The sequence below is a fragment of the Primulina huaijiensis genome, chromosome 16 (assembly GCF_012295235.1).
Source record: "Primulina huaijiensis isolate GDHJ02 chromosome 16, ASM1229523v2, whole genome shotgun sequence".
NCBI lineage: Eukaryota > Viridiplantae > Streptophyta > Magnoliopsida > Lamiales > Gesneriaceae > Primulina > Primulina huaijiensis.
Window position 1 is genome coordinate 16012669 of NC_133321.1, and position 12688 is coordinate 16025356.

The 12688-nt window shown below is 33.2% G+C and overlaps 2 protein-coding genes and 1 pseudogene across 2 annotated transcripts; 1 reads left to right on the forward strand and 2 right to left on the reverse strand.

Moving 5' to 3' along the window:
• Nucleotides 1-1130: 1130 nt before the first annotated feature.
• On the reverse strand, nucleotides 1131-3579 carry LOC140961790 (BEL1-like homeodomain protein 11). The gene is made up of 5 exons (XM_073420489.1): nucleotides 3126-3579; nucleotides 2237-2969; nucleotides 1769-2142; nucleotides 1606-1666; nucleotides 1131-1501 (listed from the first exon to the last, which is right to left on the reverse strand). Coding segments are annotated over exons 1-5 (1335 nt in total). The 5' UTR covers nucleotides 3128-3579; the 3' UTR covers nucleotides 1131-1336.
• A 3537-nt stretch (nucleotides 3580-7116) lies between these two features.
• Nucleotides 7117-9347, reverse strand: LOC140961072 (jacalin-related lectin 3-like; annotated as a pseudogene).
• Nucleotides 9348-10183: 836 nt separating this feature from the next.
• LOC140962058 (uncharacterized) lies at nucleotides 10184-11250 on the forward strand. The gene has a single exon (XM_073420906.1). It carries the CDS (start codon nucleotides 10318-10320, stop codon nucleotides 11164-11166), a length of 849 nt encoding a protein of 282 aa, XP_073277007.1. The 5' UTR covers nucleotides 10184-10317; the 3' UTR covers nucleotides 11167-11250.
• The last annotated feature ends 1438 nt before the right edge of the window (nucleotides 11251-12688 follow it).

A 12688-nucleotide genomic window follows, 5' to 3' on the forward strand; every position in this document is an offset into this window, starting at 1 on the left:
TATGTGTGTGTGTGTGTGTGTGTGTGTGTGTGTGTGTGTGTTTTCCCCACTAGCCATAAACACGAATAAGTGCTTAATATAACATACAAAGTACCCAAATTGATATGTCAGATACCTGATTTAGCCTATTTGATATCCATATATTGTTTGAAAATATGTTTGATATTGGAATGATCATCATAAACGAAGTACTCATGGAGTTTCAATTGAAGATCATTAGTATGAAAAATTCATATGATTTAATACAAAAAGAAACAAGTTCCTACTATAAAATACGAGTGCATACTAAATTTAATTTAACAGTACCTAAATCGGGATGTCAGTTATCAGATTTTGCCCATCTGATGCCCATATTTTGTTAGAAATTACATTTATATTATATTTGATAGTATTCATTCATAATACTTATTGTTCATAAAAAAATATATAATACATATTTGTGGATGCTTATACAATTGAAAAATTATATAATCTAAATATGATATATTTTGTTATTTTTAAATCAATGTTTTTTCCAACTTTTTTTTAAAAGAGTTATATACATATTTTGTTAGAAATTACATTTATATTATATTTGATAGTATTCATTCATAATACTTATTATTAGTAAAAAATATATATAATACATATTTGTGGATGCTTATACAGTTAGAAAAATTATATAATCTAAATATGATATTTTTTGTTATTTTTAAATCAATATTTTTCCAACTTTTTTTTAAAAGAGTTATATATTCATCTAAAAATTGTAGAAAACTATTTTAAGAAAATAAAAAAATTATCAATAAATTTATATAATTATAGCATCATCATAAATTTAAATAAGACATTACAAAATCAATTAAAAGTTAGTTAGTCTAAAAATCTATGGTCTCAATTTTAATTAATATTAGTGCTTCTTTGCTACCGATTGTCCACAATACAAAAAACTAATAAATTAAACACACACGCTTTATTTCTCATTTGATGAATACTGGAGCACAAAAACTCATGTGAGACTGTCTCACGGGTCAATTTTGTGAGACGTATATTCTATTTGGGTCATATCTAAAAAAATATTATTTTTTATGCCAAAAGTATTAATTTTTACCGTAAATATGAGCATGTTTATAGATCCGTGAGACCGTCTCACATGAGATCTACTCATACAATAGATATTACATATTAATCCATTTCAAATGAGAACACCAATAACGACAGGACAGCAGCCTTCATATATAGTTGTCTAACAGCAATAGCAAAAGGAACTAGATCGTTTGAGTTCTATGCAAAAAACAAAATGCCAAAAAAAAGGCCAGAATTTTTTAGGTCATTTTCTGTGGTTTAAATCCCATTTTCAGCTTAGTTCCTCTGCGGAATCTCCTGCTCCCTCTCTTGTTGTGCAACAGCTCGTCAACACTTGATCAGATTCAGTGGAAGACTCAGCAAATTCCTCATTGTACATTTCTTCGATCATCGGCTTCCACAGTCGGACTCGGGCATTTATGAACCAATTCGAAATCTAAAACAATCGTTTCAAGAAAATCCCATACCGTGAATGATAAAAATAATCTAGTTGATACAATTTCTAGGCGTAATTTGCGTGTAACGTGGAAGAGATTTTACTTGGTTCTTGGACAGGCTTGTCTGTGATGCTAACATAAGCTTTTCAGATTCATTAGGATACCTGGAAATCACGAAAATCTCTTAGAAATAGATTAGTGCATTGGCTTTGGATTTGAATATTTTTAGATATGGGAATTTGCATTAATCCGCAGTGCATACGTACGGGTGTAGAAAGTGTTCGAAAAGCCAAGCACGAAGAATCATAACAGAGTTTTCTGGCAATCCTCGAATCGGCCTCCAAGCTTGACGCGAATTTTGTATAATCTGTTGAACTGGAGTCTGGTGGTGCCTAGGTTCCTGGTCAAACAGGCTTAGTTGGGATAATCTGGCACTGATCCTAGGCATGTCCTTTTCGATCTTTCGCTTTGAAACTCGAATTTGAGACAATATCGCTTTTCTTAAACTGCGGAAGTGATTGGACATGGCTTGTAGTGCAAGAGCAGTGTAAGATTTTCCAGCTCCTAAACCAGCAATCACTTCAAATGATGACACCAATTCCTCCATGTGATGATAGTATTCTTTATATCTTCTCTCCACCTAGATTTCATCAATGCAAAATAATAAGAATTGGGACAAAATTCAAAACGTTATCGAAATAGAGGAATCATAAGACAGGAAAGATTGAATTAACCTCATCCAGTAAAGCAAGAAGCTTTAGAAGACTAACAAAAGTTCCATGCTTCTCAGACCGCAATTCATTGCTGAAAAACTCCGCTTTAATCTCGGAAGATAGCCCGAATGATCCTTTCAGGCTGCCGTGGGATAATTTCTCCACATATTTCTGGTTACTAGCATCAATGTCCTTGCCTCCAACTCCAACCATTTCTTCAAGAAGAGACTGAGCTGGTTTCAAGTACTTAGAGATTCCGACCACTGCGGAAAATGATTCAGTCCCATGTGATATCGAGCAAGATTGATTTTGAGAACCTGACGATGGACTAAAACCATTTCTCACAAAAGAGTAATTATCGGTTATCATTCGATCAATTGCTGTGTTTAGGTAACCGGAATCGATTTGTGGGCAAGAAACGGAGCCTAAAGAAAGTGAGAGCCTCTGAGCTTGGTGGGCTCCTTCATTTGATGTTCCAAGAAGATCCATTAGCCGTGTTCTATGGCTAACATCAGATTCATCCGATAATCGAGAGGTATGAAGGTCCACAGATCTCGAAATTCTTTCACCAAGGCATTGAATGCTTAAAGGTAGAGACTGAGCATATGGGATATTGGAAACGGAATCTGTTCCATAAGCATCAAAATGCTGGTTTGCAAACTGATTTTGATCAGATATGGAGTTTGAGATGATGAATTGGTGCAGAATACTAGAATTTGAGTCTGAAGGTGAATCTTCGGAAACCATTTTCACCCTTCTACAAAAACATTCAGTTTGGTTAGTTTCAAAAATTGAATCTTTAGAAACAATAAGATTAACTGGGATTCAAGCATTTCTTGTTTCTTGGAGGAGAAAATGAAAAAGGGTTTGATAGAGAGGTTGGTAAATTAATGTAAAGAAGACAACAAACATGCTGCTTAACTTGATAACAGTTCATTCAAGAAGGAAAGGAAAGATTCCCTCCTATTCTACCCTCTCTTTTGTTCTGAAGCTAGGGTACCTACCCTATATTAATATCAGCGAGCTGTGACCTATAAACGCTTTAATGAGCAGACCTCTGTGAAAATGGTGAAATTGACATGGTTAAAAAGAAATGGTCCCCTTTTCTTCCCTGACTCCGAAACACATCAAGCTTCATCTTTAATGCCTCTCTGTAACATTTCTTTGGGACACTCAAAAAGCACTTTCAGCAATAACTTCTCTCTTTTTACACTGTTCACGCAGCAGGAAAATAGCCACAATGACAAAATTTTGTTACTGCCATCTGAAAGGGCGAAAAAGTAGACTGTCTTTTGCACACTCCCAGTTTTAGCATCGACTGGTTATGAATCTTTAAACATGTTGGAATATCTATTCCTTTTCTTCGTAGCTGTTGGTGTCATCTCTTGAAGATGTTGAAAGGACACTGCGTCCACAATTGATCAACAGTAGAAATTAGTGCTCGAAACAAACTAGATTTTAACTTCTTTCTTGGAGTATAAATTGACACTGTTTACCCTCCTGCTCCTGGAGTGATTTTGGTTTGGTACCGTAATCGAAATGCATTATTTTAGATTATGGTTTCGTTTATATTTGAACTGCACCCGCTATCATAAATCATAGCTTTTAACACACCATGATACTCAGTTTTATAGTTGACATCCTTGTTTCATGAGTTGTTCATTTCCATAATGATTAGAAGGAGAATTGTTAAGGAACAATTATTAATTATCTTACTATCATGTGTACTTGTTGCCAGTGCAATTGAAAAGAATGGAACTGCATTAGATTTATACTTTTGTACAACGGGCAATAGTCATTCAGCCCGGAAGGACTCAATATTTACAACCGGAAATGATCTATTTATTTTTCATATCTATATATTACTATTATAAATATATGATTTTCTTATGTGACTTTACTATTTTATTCTTTTATTTATTTTACAATTTGTCATATTCATGAGGTTCATTAAATCATTTTTTTGTTAATTTAATATGATCATCAATAGTGTACTTAACTCAATCAAAATAATTATTATTTTGATTTTATTTTATAATTTAATTTAAGTACTTAATTTTATACATTTCCGTCAAATTCATGGAAAATCTCTACCTTAATGTTATACATTTAAAAGAATTGCTAACTATTTATTATTTTAATTTTAATTTTAAATTTATATTTAATTGCTAACTATTTATTATTTTAATTTTAATTTTAAATTTATATTTAATTACTTTAATTTATACATTGACATAAAATTCATAGAAAATCACTATCATAAGGTTATACATTAAAAAAATTGTACATATTACGAATATTAAGGTAGTAATGGAAAACGAACGGAGATGACTAGGATTTAATAAAATTAAATTATTAATAAATATTAAAGTCATATAAAACATCTTTTCCCCATTTAAAATAGAGATATTTTTAGAATACTTATGTATCAACAGAGAGATACATGATTAAGAGAAAATGTTTGTATATAAGTGATTTCAATACAAACATTTAAGCTATTTAATCAATTTTCTATATATGATGCTAAATAACTACGACTAAATAATATATTATCTATTAATCTATTTAATAGATGACATCCATTTGTGAGGTTATTATTTCATCATTTTTCTTTTGTATGTTTTTTATAAAATAAATGGAATATCTATGAAACAATGACACTTTTATTTGTAAATTTACTATTTTATCATTTTGTTTGTTTTATAATTTGTCATGTTAATGAGGTTCTTGAAATTATTTTCTATGTTAGTTTAATAGGATTATTATAGAGTACTCAACTCAATCAAGTTCTTCATTATTTTAATTTTAATTTTACCTTTAAATTTAAAATTAATTACTTTAATTTATACATTGACATCAAATTCATAGAAAATCACTATCATAATGTTATACATTAAAAAATTGTAAATATTACGAACATTAAAGTAATAATGGGAAGGCAAATGGAGATGAGCAAGATTTAATAAAATTAAATTATTAAGAAATATTAAATTCATATAAAACATATTTTTCCCATTTAGAATAGATATATTTTAAGAGTACTTATGTTTCAATAGAGATACATGATTGAGAGAAAATGTTTGTATGTAAGTGATTTCAATGCAAACATTTAAGCTATTTAGTCAATTTTCGAAATATGTGTAAATCGTTAAGACTACGTTTGGTTGGAGGATAAAATTATGAAATAATTAAGAGATAAATGATAAAAAGAATTATTGAAGTAGAAATATAATATATAATGATAAAATAATATTATGTTTGGTATGATTGTTAAGAATATGATAATTAAGAATCATTTGATGAATTCACAAAATTTCCCATCCACTTAGGCGGCGGCGGCGGCGGCGGAGTTAGGCTGGCAGTTGGCGGCGGTTGGCTGGCCGGAGGTGGGCGGTCGGTGGCGGGAAGTGGTGGTGAGTTTGGATATAGGAGAATTGTAAAATTGAAAAATAAGATGTATTAAGAGCTGTATAAATACTCTTAAAGGGTGATGAGTGATTATTTTATCCTAGTTAATATAACTTAATCATTTATAGGAGGGATTGACTTGGTTAAATAAAAATCCTACCAAACATGTGATTAGGTGGGTTAAAAAACCATAAACCCACCTAATCCGTTGTACCAAACGTAGCCTAAGTGTTATTTAGTGATTATGTTATTACTTCATGGTTTGCGACATATGGATGACATATAAAATATCAATATTTCTCAATAAATAAAATCGTTTTTCAAAAAAAAAAATTCTTCATTTAGAAAAAGAAATATATGAAAGTAGCATATAAAACTCCTTGCCAAATAAATTCACTTAGCCAAATATTGAAATTCAAATAAAACTCTACAATATTATTTATAAAATTAATTTTGACTAACAAAAATGGTCATGAAATCTAAATAGTTGTATTATTAGATGATATATTGAATAAGACAAATACTTTTACATATATTTGAATAATATCTCATTTGCACATCTTAATTACGTTATTCGTGTCTCTTCTCAAGATTTTTAAAATACAATGATTAATTTTGCATATCGTTCCACAAGATATAAAATATTATAGAACAAAATGTAAATTCGATAGAAGAAAATTTGTTTTGTTTCAATGAATAATATAATATTATGTTCTAGATACAACAAATGAGATTGAAACTATATCATCCCCATGATATGATGCACACATTCATTGTTCCAAAGTTTCTAAAAAATGACGAATGCGATGAATTTCCTGAATTGTGTTAAATTAAACGAGGACACGATTTTAAGATATATTCATTTGAAGAGATTTTCAAGTATTTTTTCTCACAGTGATTGAGAAATAATTGTTAAAAATTTATTAACCTTATAGCTACATGTTGATAATATTGATACTAAATATGTAAAAATGATATCACAAATATCACATATGAGGATTGTAAATAACATAATAGATGTTAAAACATATCAGATACTTGCTGAGTATAGCAAAATGATTATATGCATATTATAACAAACTACGACAAAGAGTAGTTGAGTTGTCAAATAACCAAGATGCATATTGGAAAGTGTGTCATGTGGATAAGATAACTTTTCCGATTAATATATCGTGTATAGTCATTATTTTTTATTTTTTGTGGTTTGGTTGGTTTCAATTGATAAATCCTACTAGCCATGTTTTAGTTCATTTAAATATTATCAAAATTTTGTACATATATTTTTGTAATTTAGTTGTTCACGTGCAACACACATGTACTTTTCTAGTATAATAAAATATATAACAAAACAATATAATTTAAGTTTAAGTTCGGCTCTAACAAAGTTTAATAATAAGTTCAACTCGATTTCGATAAATTCTAAAACAAATCAAATATTTTTCTAGTCGGTTTAGTTCGTTTACAGTCCTATTCCAACCCTAGTACAAACAACCCTGGAAGTTAAAAAGGAGCAAATGCCATTCACATTATCACATATTACAACTTTGTGATATAGGATGGGCTTATTAAATGTTTTTTTTTTTTTTTTGGTTGGTGATTAGATTGATTGATACACGATAGATTCTTGGATCGAATCGGTTAGTTTAATTACAGTATTAATGCTTTTCCATTTCTGTTCAATTGACTCTTCAATTGTCACCCTCTTGGTTTGTAGTTTTGTTGATCAATTGATCCCACCAAGACCCACTCACTGATTAAAGTATCTGTACAATCTGAATGGTCTGATGAGCTTCAATGGACATATCTGTTTATTGGCTCAAATCTCATATGCCAATCTCCAATCCAGCCGAGATTCATTTTTTTTCAACCAGGAGAATCAAACTCGGTGGGAAATAATGATACCCATTAAGCAAAAAAGCAATTAAATGATTATTGAAACCAGAAAATTGATGTCAAACTCCATTATTTAGCATAAGAAACTCATTGTAGAGAGAAAATATTCAACCTAGTAGTGGTTTAATTGGTCTCTGATGTCCCAGCCAGTGTTGCATATGAATCCCAATTGCATCCAAATACATGCCGCTTCTACCATGAAACCCAACCACCATACCTTCAGTAATCCACGATGAAAAATACCTACCGGTTTCTTCCCTGAACGGACCATATATATTCTTCACTACTAGTATAAAAACTCAAGGATTGGATCACTTGTATTATTTTTTTATCTTTTCTAATGGGACAGTAATATCCACTTATGCAAGTTAGCACTTCGTAAGGGTACTCGAATTTCACCTGAAAATGTTGGCGAGAATATAGAAAAGTATTCAAACTTGAGCGTCAAATGTACTTGATCAATGATTCTTGATTAGGGTGTCTGATATATACCTGAATTATAGCTTGTCCGTTGCTGCTGCAACCGTGCTTAAACGACCAAACAGATGCCTTCCATCCCCGCCCCACGGACCTGGTCCATATGGAGCTGGATTTTTCACAGTTCGCTGGACGGCGTAGCAATATGCGACGTTAGAATAAAATAATTCATGAGGGACAGCAACCGATAATTCGATTCGGTTGCATAATAATTAAGTTCTAGTTTTCGATCAAGGGATGGCTGACGAAGAATATCTGCAAAAACATATTGAAATACTTTCAGAAAATATTCATATACTGGTTAGTAAATCAGTAATATTTCATTCACATAATATAATCACCTTTTCAGACTTGAATGCTCCTGTGCCACCATTCTTGCTACCCCAGACATACTGCCCCTTTTGTTCGTAACAAACTTGAATAGAAACAATCCCCACGTTTCGGGTTAAGATGATCTAACGCCATCATATGCTCCATCGTCGAACAGGCTTCCACCATTTCCACCCCATGTTCCTGACTTTACCATTCGTTTCACATTCTGGGAAGAGTATACATCAATCTTGGCAATATGCTGATATTGATCATTCAAGTTTCACATTCTAAAAATTGAACATAAAATAAGCGAAAGTTCAGTAACGTTTGCAAAATCATACTACCTTATTCTTCGACTTCTTTAAGTAATGGAGCAGTTGGTGCTTGAATAAGCTCCAAGTGAACTCCAAGTGCCAGCCACAGTTTCCATGGAATCCGATAATCTTGTAACATGTGCTTGGGATCGAAAAAAGCGTCCCTTCTTCAATACCGTAAGGTCCAAATGATCTTTTATTGCTTCCAAACGTAAGAGATCGAACACAGACCGGCCCCCATTCTTGCACATTACCATAATGTCCATGCATTGAAGTTAGGAACTCATCTGGCCAATCAAGCATGATCTGGTAAAACGAAAGAAAATTTCAACTCGTGTGATTGATCATCTAAAAACCATTTTGCGAATATAAAAATCACCGATGAGCAGCTACTGGCAAAAAGAGCTCAAATAGTTGTAACATATTAATGAAATCAATAAAAATGTAGAGTTATAAAAAACTATGGATTCACCTTATCAGTTTTAGTTCCTCCACTGCCTCCATGGTTTTCTGACCAGACTAAGGTTCCATTTTTATCATACTCAATTCTTATTGAGTCTATATTGACACCATGAATTATCTGTAATTGCCTTACTGTTGAGTATAGGCCATCGTCCCAATGAAAACCGTCTAGCCCTCCTCCCCAGACCCCATGGCCCGATCGATATGATGTGTTTTCCATGTTTATCCAAAACTTGCATGTTCTTCATTCACTCGTGATTAATCAATCAACAATTAATACTAGCATCCAATACGTTAAATGAAATTTCGGCACTAGAAGGAATTTATATGAAGACATAGAGTGAAGAGTGGCAGAGTAAGGTTCTGAAATGAATTTTGACAGTTCATTTTGATTCTTGAAAAATCAGCAAATTTTTGGTTCTCCACTTTGGAGGGAGTGGATAGAAAACGAAAAAAATTTGATTCCAAGATCGTGAACCTTTCTTTATGAAAATGTGCGTATCTTTTTCTTAAGCAACATCATTCAAGGTCTTGCACCAAATTGAACGGCTAGTAATTAATGATTATCAAGACCAATTGATATATGAGTATTAGGTTCAACTTGAGAATTTTGACCGGATTACTTTGAAAATTTTGATAACAAAATTTACATTTGTCTCGTTCAACTCAAGATCACATGTCCAATTCATACAAGTTTAACTAAATATACATGCTTTTGAAAAAAAATACACTTACATTGTTGATATAAAATGTGATCAAATGAAACAAACACATCTCAATAGTGTCTGAGTTGGTAGAATAGATGAACGACTGAATTTGATTTTTCCTTTCTAAAATAAAATCATATGAAATTTATCGTATTTAATCGAACTCAATTCCATTCTGCTGAATTTAACCTCAAAGAACACATATAATTTTTTTTATAAAATTGATAATCAGTAATAAAAAAAATTGAGGTAATATAATCAGTAATATTTTGAGGTCAAATAATGAACGTGGAGAAAATAGTAAGACATGGTTTGTACGTGTAAAGCTTGAACACCACATCCCGATTGGCTGCCCCACCAGCATCTCCCGTTATCCACATCTTACTGGCAAAATCCCAAACATTTTATAGTCACTAAATCTTCTTCACCATTTCCTTCTACATGACAATCCGCCATTTCCCTTTCAATTATTGGCCTGTATTTTCGATGCCCATTTCCCCTTTCTGAGATCTTGAGTAAGATTTCTACAATGGCTCTGCCGCAGCTCTTGCATTCCCCTACTTCTTCCTCTTCCTATGCTATTTCTCGCATACCGTGCTTAAACCCAGTTTATCACCTGGACAGCAGTTATAGTTTTCCCGCTCTGCCCCGGCGCCGTCGTTACGGCCGGCGGAAACCCGAATCTCTGTGCTGCTCGGCCTCGTCGTTCTCGGAGAAACATCATACCAACCCTCCGAAATCTGATGATGTAGTTGAGTTGCCGCTCTTCCCTCTTCCCCTTGTTCTGTTTCCGGGCGCTATCCTTCCTCTCCAAATCTTCGAGTTTCGTTACCGCATGATGATGCACACGCTCCTCCAAACCGACCTCCGATTCGGCGTCATCTACACCGACGCTGCCTCGGGCACTGCCGACGTGGGCTGTGTCGGAGAAGTGATAAAACATGAGCGCTTAGTTGACGACCGGTTCTTCTTGATATGCAAGGGGCAGGAACGTTTCCGGGTCACCAAATTAGTCCGCACCAAGCCCTACTTAGTGGCAGAAGTGACATGGCTCGAAGACCGCCCCTCCGGTGAGGTGGAGGATTTAGATGCATTGGCTAGTGAAGTAGAGCTGTATATGAAAGATGTGATTAGGTTGTCGAATAGGCTGAATGGGAAGCCGGAAAAGGAGGTTCAAGATTTGAGGAGGAATCTTTTTCCGACTCCATTCTCGTTCTTTGTCGGAAGTACTTTCGAAGGCGCACCCAGGGAGCAGCAGGCGCTGCTGGAATTTGAGGATACTGCGATGAGGTTGAAAAGGGAGAAGGAGACGCTGAGGAACACATTGAATTACTTGTCTGCTGCATCTGCTGTTAAGGATGTTTTTCCATCCACATAATAAGATGGGTGCTACTATATTTTATTAATGTTATATGTGAATTCATATAGATATTCTAATACACAAATTTTATGGTTTTTGTGGGATTATGTAAATTTTGATGCCTAGTTGATGGAGGTGGTAATCCTGTGGCAAATTTTTATGCTTTTTATGGGTTTGGAGGGTTTACATAGCGAATATGATTTAGGTTAATAAGAAACTATAGGAGGTTGCATATTGAATGTCTACAAATTTGACTTCAAGTGGCTGGGTAAGCTAGGAAAGTTATTACATCCTTATGTTACGATCGGAGTGTTAAGATTTTGGATCGTGTTGCTTTGTTTAGAATATGTTTCCTCATTGGTAAAAAATAGGATGTGAAATCAGACATAACATGTGTTTGAATATGTGATCGTATTTTGATTGTTGTGCCCACCTAATAGTTGCACAGTTGCAACTCATGGAAGTTGGAAATGGATTGTTAGTTTTGAATTTGGGTATCAATTACAGGATGGAGTGTTTGTGACTTTATAAAATGTTGAAGGTAGTGTTTATGGTGTGACTCGAATGGTGAATGAGCACATCTCATTAAGGATGAGGAGGTTGTTTTAGAAAATGAATAGACATCTTATTCTCAGTATTTCATTTTATGAGGATTTGGTTGAAATTATCGTGTTCTACACGTGTTTCCCTTCACCATACCAATTATCGTGTTGGAAGTTGAATCAGGTGTAATATTTTCGTTGTAGTATTGTGTATGTTATTCCAGTATCTCCATGTTGTTAAGTGAGTTAAATGGATAATATATCGTATTCAGAATAAATCTAAAAGTAACTATATGTATGTCTGTGTGTGTGTTGTTCGTCTACTCGCATGAAATATGGTGTGGCACTCTTCTAAATCTAGTAACTTCATGTAGCTCCAAGACTTAGATGTTGAATTTTGGATGGAGAGCGATTCAGTGTAAGTTTTGCTGAACCATCTTTCAAACCCCCTGCTCATCACTTTCCTTGAGGTTCCCTAAAGCCACCTGTTCCCACCTCCTACGGCATTAACAACATCAGCCCTCGTGCTGTTGGTTGCCTTGTGTTTTATTTTTCTTTGCAATCTTCTACTTTCCAAGATTACTAATTGCTCTTCATGTTGGCATCATTCAAAGGTGGCACTGTCACCTTGGTTTTGGTCTCCTTTTAAGACTAATTTGGTATTACATACAAGAAATAACATTACATGCACGAGGTCACGTACACGCCGTGGTACTAACATGTAAAATTTTTCTAATGATGAATTGATTTGGCGAAAAGAATTTGATTCAGGAAGAGATTCGAAAATAAATTTCAAATGACACTCTCGAAAAATTATCGAAATCAAATAATTTGATAAACAATGAATGTTTAAATTTACTTGAATTTTTTTTAATAAATAAATTTACTTGAATTTTACGATAAAAAAAAAAGCGTTAATGAATTTTAAATACTTTTACTTTTTAGTCTCTTCAAATTATTGAATGTTTTCAAATGAGTTGGAAAAAAGTTGAATTCAT

Excerpts from the sequence above, each read along its gene's own strand:
- LOC140961790 (XM_073420489.1), bottom strand. Across the intron at positions 2,143-2,236 it reads TTCTTGCTTTACTGGATGAG|GTGGAGAGAAGATATAAAGA; the intron begins GTTAATTCAATC and ends GATGAAATCTAG. Across the intron at positions 1,667-1,768 it reads TTCGAACACTTTCTACACCC|GTATCCTAATGAATCTGAAA; the intron begins GTACGTATGCAC and ends CGTGATTTCCAG.
- LOC140962058 (XM_073420906.1), top strand. The coding sequence starts at position 10,318 with ATGGCTCTGCCGCAGCTCTTGCATTCCCCTACTTCTTCCTCTTCCTAT.